The sequence below is a fragment of the Crotalus tigris genome, unplaced genomic scaffold, assembly GCF_016545835.1.
Source record: "Crotalus tigris isolate CLP2741 ecotype Arizona unplaced genomic scaffold, ASM1654583v1 scf7180000019173.45859301935:6455823, whole genome shotgun sequence".
Lineage (NCBI taxonomy): Eukaryota > Metazoa > Chordata > Lepidosauria > Squamata > Viperidae > Crotalus > Crotalus tigris.
In genome coordinates this window covers 2,663,519-2,675,203 of record NW_024097414.1, presented here as the reverse complement: position 1 = coordinate 2,675,203, position 11,685 = coordinate 2,663,519, and the positions used below count along the sequence as shown (strand labels likewise).

The 11,685-nt window shown below is 42.1% G+C and overlaps 1 protein-coding gene across 5 annotated transcripts; it reads right to left on the bottom strand.

Annotated features, from left to right (window-relative positions):
- Positions 1–1,255: 1,255 nt before the first annotated feature.
- On the bottom strand, positions 1,256–11,648 carry LYRM1 (LYR motif containing 1). Of its 5 annotated transcripts, none has more exons than XR_005558765.1 (5): positions 11,345–11,528; positions 5,607–5,765; positions 4,360–4,452; positions 3,727–3,926; positions 1,256–1,639 (listed from the first exon to the last, which is right to left on the bottom strand). XR_005558765.1 is itself a non-coding variant. In XM_039360637.1 (5 exons), the coding sequence occupies exons 3-5, from the start codon at positions 5,763–5,765 to the stop codon at positions 3,810–3,812; spliced, it is 369 nt and encodes a 122-aa protein (XP_039216571.1). In that variant the 5' UTR covers positions 11,345–11,425; positions 11,536–11,627; the 3' UTR covers positions 2,853–3,809. The 5 variants fall into 5 exon arrangements, 4 of the variants coding, with proteins under 4 accessions (XP_039216571.1, XP_039216570.1, XP_039216572.1 ...); XM_039360637.1 differs by lacking the exon at positions 1,256–1,639 and adding an exon at positions 11,536–11,627 and having other exon boundaries at positions 2,853–3,926; positions 11,345–11,425; XM_039360636.1 differs by lacking the exon at positions 1,256–1,639 and adding an exon at positions 11,536–11,618 and having other exon boundaries at positions 2,853–3,926; positions 11,345–11,439.
- Between the last annotated feature and the right edge of the window lie 37 nt (positions 11,649–11,685).

Here is an 11,685-nt window from a genome sequence, read left to right as displayed (position 1 = left end):
CTGTCCATCCATAATATCAATTTTATCTAATCTAAACTATCCAGTATCCTTTTCTGCCATACCTTGGAAAAAACTGCCATGGACTTTCCTGGCCACAGGAGGGCAGCATTCCCTGTTTTGCCATCCTCAGTGCCCTATTAGAAATGAAATTTTAGCTCCTGGAACTAACTCTTATATTTCCAACAGCCCCTTTTGTGGCTGCTTTGAGCTTTCATCAAAGTAAAGAAATGAAAGAATTAAAATAAGCCATTCCAGGACTTACTTGCCAAATGTTATAGCATCAGCCACCACCCCCCCCCAAATGGGCATTTATAATACACAGACAGAAACAAACACACAGCTTGCATTCAGTAGAGAATTCCTACACTAGTTGAACTTCTTCCTGCAACTTTGCTAGCCCACTCCAGAGTCAAGGTTTTTTGGGGGGGGTTTCAAGGGGCTACATTTAAAAAAATCATTTTATTATTCATAAGATTAACACATAAAACGTTTATTAATGAGATGATTTTGCCAAGGACGTGAGGAGGATTTGAACTCAGAGCCACATAAAGCAGGAGCCCACTTGGGAGACGATATAATAAAATGTTGATAAATAAAAGAATGATCAGATTCCTTTGCTGGAGCCTAGCCTTCCACACGGGATAGTAGCCAGTTCAATGCACCATGCAAACCCCCAAACACGTGTGAATCAGTCCCAAAGCGAGGAGGCTTGTGTGAATCCGACCTCGCCTTTCGGGTTCATAAAAATGCTTAAAAAAAAAAGGGACGAAAAAGGAGTGCCCTGCACCACTTTTCCTAGGCCACGAGATGGCAGCATTGCTCCATGGTTGGGAAAGGAAGGCTGAAAACACGCGTTCCCCTTTCAGAAGAGAATAAAATAAAAGTTTTAACCGATTAAAAAAACATGACATACTTGTGCAAAATGATCTTTTATTGTTTGCAACACACAAATGCCCTGATGTGATTGCATTGAATAGATGGACTTCGTGCGAATCAAAAGAGACATGCGCAGATAGGAAAAAACAAAAGGGAGGAGCTAGACCCCGAAATGGGCTGGTGTAACATACAAACACACAAATTTTTTTTTTAAAAAAAGTGGAGCTCCGCCCACTCGCTCAGACCCTCCCCTTCAGCTTGCATTCAACAGGGATTCCTTCACTAGTTGAATTTCTGCCTGCGAGTTCGCTAGCCTGCTCCAGGGTCGAGGTTTTGGGGAGTTTCAGGAAGTACATAAAAAAAATCATTTTATTATTCATAAGTTTAACACATACAACGTTTATTTTAGGAGCTGATCCTGCCAAAGACGTGAGCAGGATTCGAATTCAGAGCCATGTAAAGCAGGAGCCCGCTTGGGAGACGATATAATCAACTGTCGATTAATAAAAATAATAAAATTGCTGGAGCCTAGCATTCCAGGCGGGATAGTAGCCAGTTCAGTGCACCGTGCAAGCCCCCCAAATACGTGTGAAGCAGTCACTAGGCAGGGAAGCTCGTGTGAATCCAACTTCTGGCCTTTCGGGTTCATGAAAAAGCTAATAAAAAGGGACGAAAAAGAAGTGCCCTGCACCACTTTTCTTTGGCCACGAGATGGCAGCATTGCTCCATGGTTGGGAAAGGAAGGCTGAAAACACGCGTTCTCCTTTCAAAAGAGAATAAAATAAGTGTTAACTGATTAAAAGAATATTACGCACTTGTGCAAAATGATCTTCTATTGAAGGGGTCTTCAAACTTGGCCCTTTTATGACGTGGACTTCAACTCCCAGAATTTCTCAGCCAGGCTGAGGGATTCTGGGAGTTGAAGTCCACAAGTCATAAAAGCCAAGTTTGAAGACCCCTGTTCTATTGGTTGCAACCCACAAATGCCTTGATGCGATTGCATTGAATTCAGTGGGAGATTCCACAGGCATGCGCAGTTAGGAGAGGACAAAGGGGAGGAGCCAAACTCCGAAATGGGCGGGTATAACATAACAAAAAATGATTTTATAAAAAAACTCGAGGAGCTCCATCCGCAATCGTTCTGACTCCGCCCACTCTCTTAGACCCTCCCCTTCGGCTTGCATTCAACGGGGAATTCCTTCCTTAGTTGAATTTCTGTTTGCAAGTTCACTACCCCACTCCCTGGTCAAGGTTTGGGGGGGGGTGTTGTCCCAGTGCATATTTTAAAAAGTCATTTTATTTATTCATAAGCTTCACACATAAAGCGTTTATTTTGTCGGCTGATCCTGCCAAGGACGTGAGCAGGATTCGAACTCAGAGCCTTATAAAGCAGGAGTCCCCTTGGGGGACGATATAATAAAATGTCGATTAATAAAAGAATAATAAAACTCCTTTGCTGGAGCCTAGCTTTCTGCATGGTTTAGTAGCCAGTTCAATGCACCGGGCAAACGCCCAAAAATCCGACCTCGGGTTTTAAGTTCATGGAAAAGCAAAGAAAAAGAAACGAAAAATAAAGGCAAGTGCACCACTTTTCTTTGGCCACGAGATGGCAGCATTGCTTTATGGTTGGGAAAGGAAGGCAGAAACCACGCGAAGCCTTTCAAAAGAGAATAAAATAAAACATTAAACTGGTGTGGCTGCTTTGAGCTTTCATCACAGTAAAGAAATGAAAGAATGAAAATAAGCCATTCCAGGACTTACTTGCCAAATGTTATAGCATCAGCCACCCCCTCCCCCCCCAAATGGGCATTTATAATACACAGACACAAACAAACACACAGCTTGCATTCAGTAGAGAATTCCTACACTAGTTGAACTTCTTCCTGCAACTTTGCTAGCCCACTCGAGTCAAGATTTTTTTTGGGGGGGGGGTTCAAGGGGTTACATTAAAAAAAATCATTTTATTATTCATAAGATTAACACATAAAACGTTTATTAATGAGATGATTTTGCCAAGGACGTGATGAGGATTTGAACTCAGAGCCACATAAAGCAGGAGCCCACTTGGGAGATGATATAACAAAAGGTTGATTAATAAAACAATGATCAGATTCCTTTGCTGGAGCCTACCCTTCTGCATGGTTTAGTAGCCAGTTCAATGCACAGTGCAAACCCCCAGTCACGTGTGAATCAGTCACAAAGCGGGGAGGCTCGTGTGAATCCGACCTCACCTTTCGGGTTCATAAAAATGCTTAAAAAAAAGGGACGAAAAAGATGTTCTGTGCACCACTTTTCGTTGGCCACGAGATGGCAGCATTGCTCCATGGTTGGGAAAGGAAGGCTGAAAACCATGCTTTCCCCTTTCAAAAGAGAATAAAATAAAAATTTTAGCTCCTGGAACTAACTTTTATATTCCCAACGTCCCCTTTTGTGGCTGCTTTGAGCTTTCATCAAAGTAAAGAAATGAAAGAATTAAAATAAGCCACTCCAGGACTTACTTGCCAAATGTTATAGCATCAGCCACCCCCTCCCCACCAAAATGGGCATTTATAATACACAGACACAAACAAACAAACACACAGCTTGCATTCAAGAGAGAATTCCTCAGCTAGTTGAACTTCTTCCTGCAATATATATATCAATAGCACATGAGGTTATGTAGCCAAGTACAACAAAAGGCTGGTCAGAGATCCTGAGTTTTTTTTCCCTATATCTTTATTTTCCCACAATGCTGCTTTCTTTCACAGAGGGCAATTTTAGCTCATCCTTATCCTCTCTCCTTGGGACCAAGTGGAGTCCCGAACCTTGGAAACAAAACCCCTCCAAAAAATCACCCGGTGGTAACCATACCAATTTCATTTTCGCCTGTCCTTCATGCCAAGTGCATCAGCCAGATAGCCTTTGACGATATCAACCCCAGCTTGATTAGGGGGCTATGAAATTTCATCGTGAGATTTCAAATAAACTGGTTTAGAGATTTTCCTTAGCTTCTCCTGATGGCGAAACGCCCGGGCTTGTGGCAGGGCGAGGCCCATGGGTGGCAAATGAATCTGGAGGGTAAGAAGAAGAAGAAAAAGAACCTGCTTAAAAAGAGACTCTGAAAAACAGACAGGCCTTATTCAGATACTAGGCTTAATTGTGCGTCTTTTCTTAGCAGCAAAACTTTATTTTAAACAAGAAGGTCAAAAAAAAAAAATCAAGGACTATCTCTGCCAACGATCGTCAAGACCAGGGATAGGCAACCTTGGCTCTTTTATGACTCGTGGACTTCAACTCCCAGAATTCCTGAGACAGCTATGCTCAGGAATTCTGGGAGTTGAAGTCCACGAGTCATAAAAGAGCCAAGGTTGCCTACTGACTCAGGAATTCTGGGAGTTGAAGTCCAAGAGTCATAAAAGAGCCAAGGTTGCCTACGCCTGGTCAAGACAGAATCCTCCTGACCAAGAATAACAGAGTCCCGTCAAACAGCTGATTCCTACTTACAGGCCTTGGATATGGGTTGCGATAATGAAGTCCGAGCTCTATTCTCGCCTTGCACTCCTCTACGCATTGTTTAATCAGCTCGGGATCTGTTAGCTGGTCTTGCAAACAACACGGGGCAAAAAAAAAGAAATAAAAGAAAAGTTAGAACACAAAGTGCAAAGGCTCTAAAGGACACATAGGTAAGTTCAAACTTTTTTTCCAAATTACCTTGTGAATTCCCGCCCCCCACCCCAAAGTCATTCAAAGGAAAGACCTCGATCGTCCATGTTTTTAGCTTTGTTTATGTTTTACCTAGTTTTGTATGCTGCCCAGAGTCCATTGGTGTTGGATGGATGGATGGATGGAAAGAAGGAAATGGAGGGAGGAAGAATTCTGAGCGAACGGGAGGGAGGGAGGGAGGGAGGGAGGGAGGAAGGAAGGAAGGAAGGAAGGAAGGAAGGAAGGAAGGAAGGAAGGAAGGAAGGAAGGAAGGAAGGAAGGAAGGAAAGCTAGCTAGCTACAAATAATTTTTGCCTGAATCAAACATAACTCTTTTCCAATTGTGATCCTCACAGTCTCTTTTGCTAAGTTCATTGAGAAAGACAATAATGGGCTTACAAGAATTCCAGCACTGAACTATTTCCTATCTGCAACCGATCCACCTCCAATTATATAAAGATGGAATCTTCCTTCATTTCTTTCTTGCTGCCTATTTTTTTTTTTTTTTTTGACCCTGCAAATTGGAAGGTCTCTTCGGGCTAACCCAGGAGCTGATGGCTGATCGTTTTATCGTCTTGTTTCTTTGAATCTTGGTAGGTCTGAGATGATGGCCTTCAATGCGCCCTAGATAAACTGAGCGTGACTTAGTGCAATGTTTGATCCACACAAGTAAAGATCTGTGGTTATTTAAGGGCTTGAAAAGTTAAAACCACCCCTTTGCATTGTGCTAGGTTAGTAACCAGTGCAGTCACAAAGGTCTGCACAAAATATCCTTCAAATATGTGACCATTGATATTCTCGCTGCCATGGACGGCACCAACTGAAGCTTCTCATGGAGACACCTCTTATTCTCCAGCCTTCAGTGAACAGAAAGTTGGACCTCCATCAACCCTGCTGAAAGCCGAAGAAGTTGATGTGTCCACACAAAGGAACATTTGGCATTGAGGAACAGGATCAAATGAGAGAATTCTCCATCCTGGACAGTCACCCCAAACCCCACCGAGTTAAAAAAACAAAACAAAACACCTCTAGACCAAATGCTAACTCACATTTCGATTCTTCCGGAACAACGTTTTAGCTTCGCTGATAATATACTGTTTTTCTTTCTCCGTCTCTTTCATCTGTCCAGATGCTGACTGCCATGTTTTGGCTATTTGGAATACTTTGCGGTAAAGGCTCAGGACTTCTTGACGAGTGACAGGTGTCATCTGGAGAAACGAGAGAGGATTCCCAGTTGAGCATTTGGGGCTGTGGGGGAAAAAAGGGGGGGGGCTCCAAACAGATGGACATTTTCACATTTTACGTAATTCGTTTTCAAACATTTTTCTTGGCTCCGTCCACGGACGTGGAAAGAAGTGGCAAAGATGGAGGGGAGAATTATAGAAAACTATAATTATCTGCCAAGTGTGGATAATAGCTACTTTTCCGTGCGCTAAATTTAAGGGCAACAAAATACCTAGCTGATATCAGCATACATGAAAATATGCCCAATATACCTCAAGAATCAAAAGCAGGATGTTGAGAAAGGAAACAGCGAAAAAGGAAGAAGAAAAGCAAATATAACCACAGAGTCGAGGGCAGTGAAGTCCCACAGAATTCGATTCAGTTGCAAACTTCAAAACAGGTTGTCCTCCACTTATGACCACAGTTGAGCCCCCATAATTTCTGTTGCTGAGCAAGACAGCTGTTCAATGAGTTTTGCCCCATTTTATAACCTTTCTTGCGACCGTTCTTAAGTGAATCCCGGCACTTGTTAGCAACCTGGTTGTTAAGTGAATCTGGCTTCCCCAATGACTTTGCTTGTCGGAAGTTCGCAAAAGGGGAATCGCGTGACTCTCGTCATAAATATGAGGCCAAACGCCTGAATTTTGATCACGTGACCGTGGGGGGGATGCTGCAAAATTCACTTAACAACTTTCTTGCTTAGCAATAGAAATTTGGCGCTCAATTGTGATCGTAAGTTGAGGGCTATTTGTTTCCCTCAGAGTGAGCGTGAGAACGGACGGTGAAATCTTGTTAGACGCCAATGTTTGAACAGGCTTTCCCCTTGCACCCGAAGCCTGGTGAGTCCTGGCTAGCAGAGACGCACGCAGAAAGCAAGCCTCGCTCAAAAATGCTGGGCAGATTTATCCTTTCTCGGTGAACAAAAGCCCCTTCTGTGGTCCAGGACTGCTGAGCTTGCCACAGCAAAGCATTCTTGTAATCGAAATATTGTAGTTTTGTTGTTCATGATTTCAGTTCTGTATCAGATGAGCATAATGCTCTCTTTCTTAGTGTTCTCAAAAGCAATTATTGATGGCCTGTTAGGGAATGGTTGGCAAAGGCTTCACTGGGTCATATGCTAAATCATGTTTTAACACTGGTTTACTAAATAAATTGCATTTGGCTCAGGATACAGAAGAAGGATCGATCTGTCTGTCTCTATCCTATCTATCTATCTATCTATCTATCTATCTATCTATCTATCTATCTATCTATTTTCCTATCTCTATCCCTCTTTCTATATTATCTACCTACCTACCTACCTATCTCTATCACTCTTTATTATCTATCTATCTACCTACCTCTTTATCACTCTTTCTATATTATCTATCTATCTATCTATCTATCTATCTATCTATCTATCTATCTATCTATCTACCTACCTACCTACCTATCTCTATCACTCTTTCTATATTATCTATCTATCTATCTATCTATCTATCTATCTATCTACCTACCTACCTATCTCTATCACTCTTTCTATATTATCTATCTATCTATCTATCTATCTATCTATCTATCTATCTATCTATCTATCTATCTATTTTACGCGGGAGAAAACCCGAACAACCAAAGACCTATATACAAATACCCGCGAAAACCTCAGAAAACATCTATCTATCTATCTATCTATCTATCTATCTATCTATCTATCTATCTATCTATCTATCTATCTATCCTCTCTCTTTCTAAATCTATGTATCAGACAGGTCAGTCTGCCTGTCTATCCTATTTATAATCATGTTTGTATGTGTAATAAGTTATTAAGCTAAGGCCAATAAAGCACATTATAGTTTATTGTTTAAAACTAACTAGCATTGGAGATTTTTTTTTTTTAGCAATTGATGAACTGCAAATTCAGTTCTCCCAGCAATCCCAATCAGGGAAAATAACATTTATTGTATCTTCTCCTGAAAAAAAGCATCTTAAAGTCACATGAGCCACCTAAACTAAGGTTAACGAAATTAAGACGACAAGCCCATTTAGGAAGCTTTCCCTGTGACCAAGGCTATCTTGATAGCTGCCTTCCTGAATCCTGCACAGAAGAATTATATTGTCAGGGTGGCAGATGAATAACCTGGTTATTCTCCTGCCACCCCGGCAATATAATCTTCATGTCCGCTTAACTGATTCTGTTCTAAAATGCAGCCATTTTGTTGTCTCCCGAACTAAATTATAACATTTAGCTGCAGTAATGACCCCCAATTTTTCTGCAGCTGGGAAAAGGTGGCGATGTTTTTGTTTTTGTTTTGTTTTTAAATGGGATGGTGCAATTAGCTGTGGAAAAGAAACCTCACTTGGTCAGATTTATTCCCTAAAAAGTGATTGGAGAGCCACTGCACAGCCAGATAGGGTGTAAGTAAGTCCTTAGTTCCTATGCCCTTGATGGGAAGGTGAGGGAGAAGACTTGAAAATTCTGGAAGTTGAACTCCACAAGTCATCAAAGGGCCAAGTTTGAAGACCCCTGCTTATGACCGTTGCAGCATCCGCAGGGTCACGTGATCAAAAGTTGGATGCTTGGCTCCTGGCAAGCATTGATGAGGACTGCAGCTTCCCGGGATCATGTCATCGCCATCAGCAATCTTTGCAACGGGCTACTGACAAGCCAAGTCAATTGGGGAAGCTGGATTCGCTTTAACAACCGCACAGATTCACTTAACAACCGGGGCATTGTTGCTTTTTTCCCTCCAATGTGAGTGTTTTAAAAATCACCAGGGTTTATTTTTCTTCCTTGATGCCACAAGACAATACTTTTTTTTTTTTTGCTCCCAAGGAAAAAGTTCGTAAGTTAGCGCTGTCTGGGGAAATCTGGGAGTCGGAAGTCCACACATCGTAAAGTGGCCAAGGTTCAGAAACGCTGCTCTAGTCCAAGGGTCTTCAAACTTGGTCCTTTTATGACTTATGGACTTACACTCCCAGAATTCCTCTAGTCCAGTGGTTCTCAACCTTTTTAATGCCGCAATCCCCAACCGGTCGTAAGTCGAGGACTACTCAACTGGTGCAGCACCGTTTGCAGACTGGGACTTTTGGCGGGCTCAGCAGGGCAGAGACAGCCTGGACAATTCCTATTGGCTTTTGAAAGCCAATAGAATTAGACTCTATTCAAGAGAGTCTATTCTATTGGCTTTCAAAAGCCAATAGAATAAAAGGGGGTAGCACAGCTAAGGAAAAGGGGGAAAAAATGGCGGACTGCGTTGTTTGGCGACCCCCGTGAAATGGTCATTCGACCCCAAATGGGGTCCCGACCCACAGGTGGAGAACCACTGCTCTACTCCATCAGCTTTTAACTGATTTCCCATTTTTCAGGGCAGAGAAATCTGGTCTTGAAACTTCTTCGTTTCCTCTTTTAGCTGACCAAATTGCCCTCATCTGTCGAGGCAAAGAGATGCCCCCAAATACATCACTCAACATTAAAAAAAAAAACACATTTGCTTATTCATCTTTTGGCTTACATGCCAGCTGCAGAGGAAATCTCTAGGTTTTCACTTCCTTCATTTAAACAAATAAAAGTTTTTTTGGGGGGGAAAAATCCCCAGGGCAATTCCAAATTGCTGTAGGTGAGATATTTGGACTGGGTTTCTTTTAAAGAAACAAAACAGTTTATATCCAATGCCCCAATGGGATTTTTTTTTAAAAAAAAACACGGTTTGGATTTGCAACTGCCTCCAGCAATAAAATTCATGATGTGCTGATGGATTTACACTGTAACCAAATAAAAAAAGATGAGTAAAACTGAGCAATTTGTCTCCAGTTTTTTTTCTTACGGAGTTTGTTTTGTGATTTCATGCTCAGTTCCTTCCTGCTACCTACGCCTTTGACTGAGGACAACTGAGCCCATTGAAGAACTATACAACTATTGGTGGTTTGTGGGCTGCTGTCAGAAAAACCACAATGGCAAGCAAGCAATACAGTTCTTTGAATGTGGGCTGTTTCTTCAAAGTCTAGACCATTTTTTGAGGCAAACCCGTGGGTGGGCTCTTGCGTGAATTGAATGCAATGCTTTTCAAGGTCCTGTGTCTAAATTGCAGCTTTTGTATAATTTCATTAAGGCAACAATTAACACGGTGTCTGTCTAGGAATGACTGGCTGCTGCCAATCAGCATCTGGTAGCAGCTTGGAAGATTAATAAACTCCATTATTAGCTTATGGAAAGTCATACTCTGCAGTTGCGGTTCCTTCTTCTAGATACAATGGCCATATTTTCTTGGAAAAAATAAAGAATATGCCTGAAAAAAGGGACAAATCTGAAGGAGATTCCTAAGGATTAAAAAAAAAAAGTTTGTAACTTTGTTTTCCAAAGGAAAATTCAAGAGCCAAGAAAAACAAAAATGACTATTTGAATAAACATATGTATACTTATTTTAAAAAGATGACTCAATGTCTGTATTTTTCCCAAGACTGTGCATTAAATGTTATCATTTGTATGGGAGAAATTACAGTAAATGTTCCAAAAAAAGGAGAACGGTGAGTTTTTGAAAAATACTATGCAAAGGGCAGGTTTTTTGAAAGAAAGGTCTGGCTTCTATAATAAAGGACATATAGTCACTGCATCTGATGAATTTGGGCCTCTTCCTACAATAACAGTTGCCATTATTTGGGTGGGTGGGCAGAGAATATACAAATTCTCTTTTACATATAACCTGCATATTTCTTATTTTATTTAAAGGCTTCTACCAGGGATTTAAATTCAACCTTGACCAGACTGAGGCCCCACCCCGACAATGAGGCCCCACCCCCAGCTTTAAGACTCCTCCTCCTCCAGGGTGAGAAGTAAAGCGTCTCTCTTTCTGTCTGATCTATCATCTATCTGTCTGACTATCTATCTATCTATCTATCTATCTATCTATCTATCTATCTATCTATCTATCTATCTATCTATCTATCTATCTATCTATCTCTCCTCCTCCTCCTCCAGGGTGAGAAGTAAAGCGTCTCTCTTTCTGTCTGATCTATCATCTATCTGTCTGACTATCTATCTATCTATCTATCTATCTATCTATCATCTATCTAATCTTTCTCATCTATCATCTCTATCTGTCTGACTCACCTGTCTATCATCTCTCCTGTCTCTGATCTATCATCTCTTCTATCTGTCTGTCTATATAATCTGTCCCATCTGTCTATCATCTCTATCTGTCTATCTGACCTGTCTATCATCTATCTATCTCATCTATCATCTCTGTCTCTCACCTGTCTGTCTGTCTATCTATCTATCTATCTATCTATCTATCTATCTATCTATCTATCTATCTATCTGACTATGTCTGTCTGTCTACCTAATAAATAACATAAAATAAAAAATAAATTCTTATTACTAAGGAAACTCGTGAATGCTTCCAGCAGGGACACACAAACGAATCCTAGTTTGGTTCGGGCTTCCTTGACAGCAGTGGCGCCATTTTGTCACCCTATAGCGCCCCCTATCGGAGAGGGCAAAATCAGCGCGTGCATTGCTGCTCCCTGACGGTCCAGCTTAGAGCCGTGTGGGCAATACCAATATAGAAGCGCGGGGGGGGGGATTTACCTCTGCCGTGCCTCCTCTTTTCGGGATGTTCTCTTCGCCTTTGGGACAGCCGCTCCTCTCTCCTCGCTCGTCCCCTCTCACCTTTTCGGATTCACCTGCAGAGCTAGCACTTTTACTCCCACATATGCAGCGGACCCGGGGGGGGGGATATAGTTCCCCCTCCCCCAACATAAATATTCGCCCTCACTCACCTTCGGAGACGACGAAAACGAGAGGGGGGGGGGAAATAGCCCCTCCCGGCAGCCAGCCCTCTTGCCCTTACGCTGCGCGCGGCGTCAAGCGCGTGGAAGTGCGTCCTACGTCACGACGCCGCCAGCTGACTCCCTCTCTGGGCGAAGCCC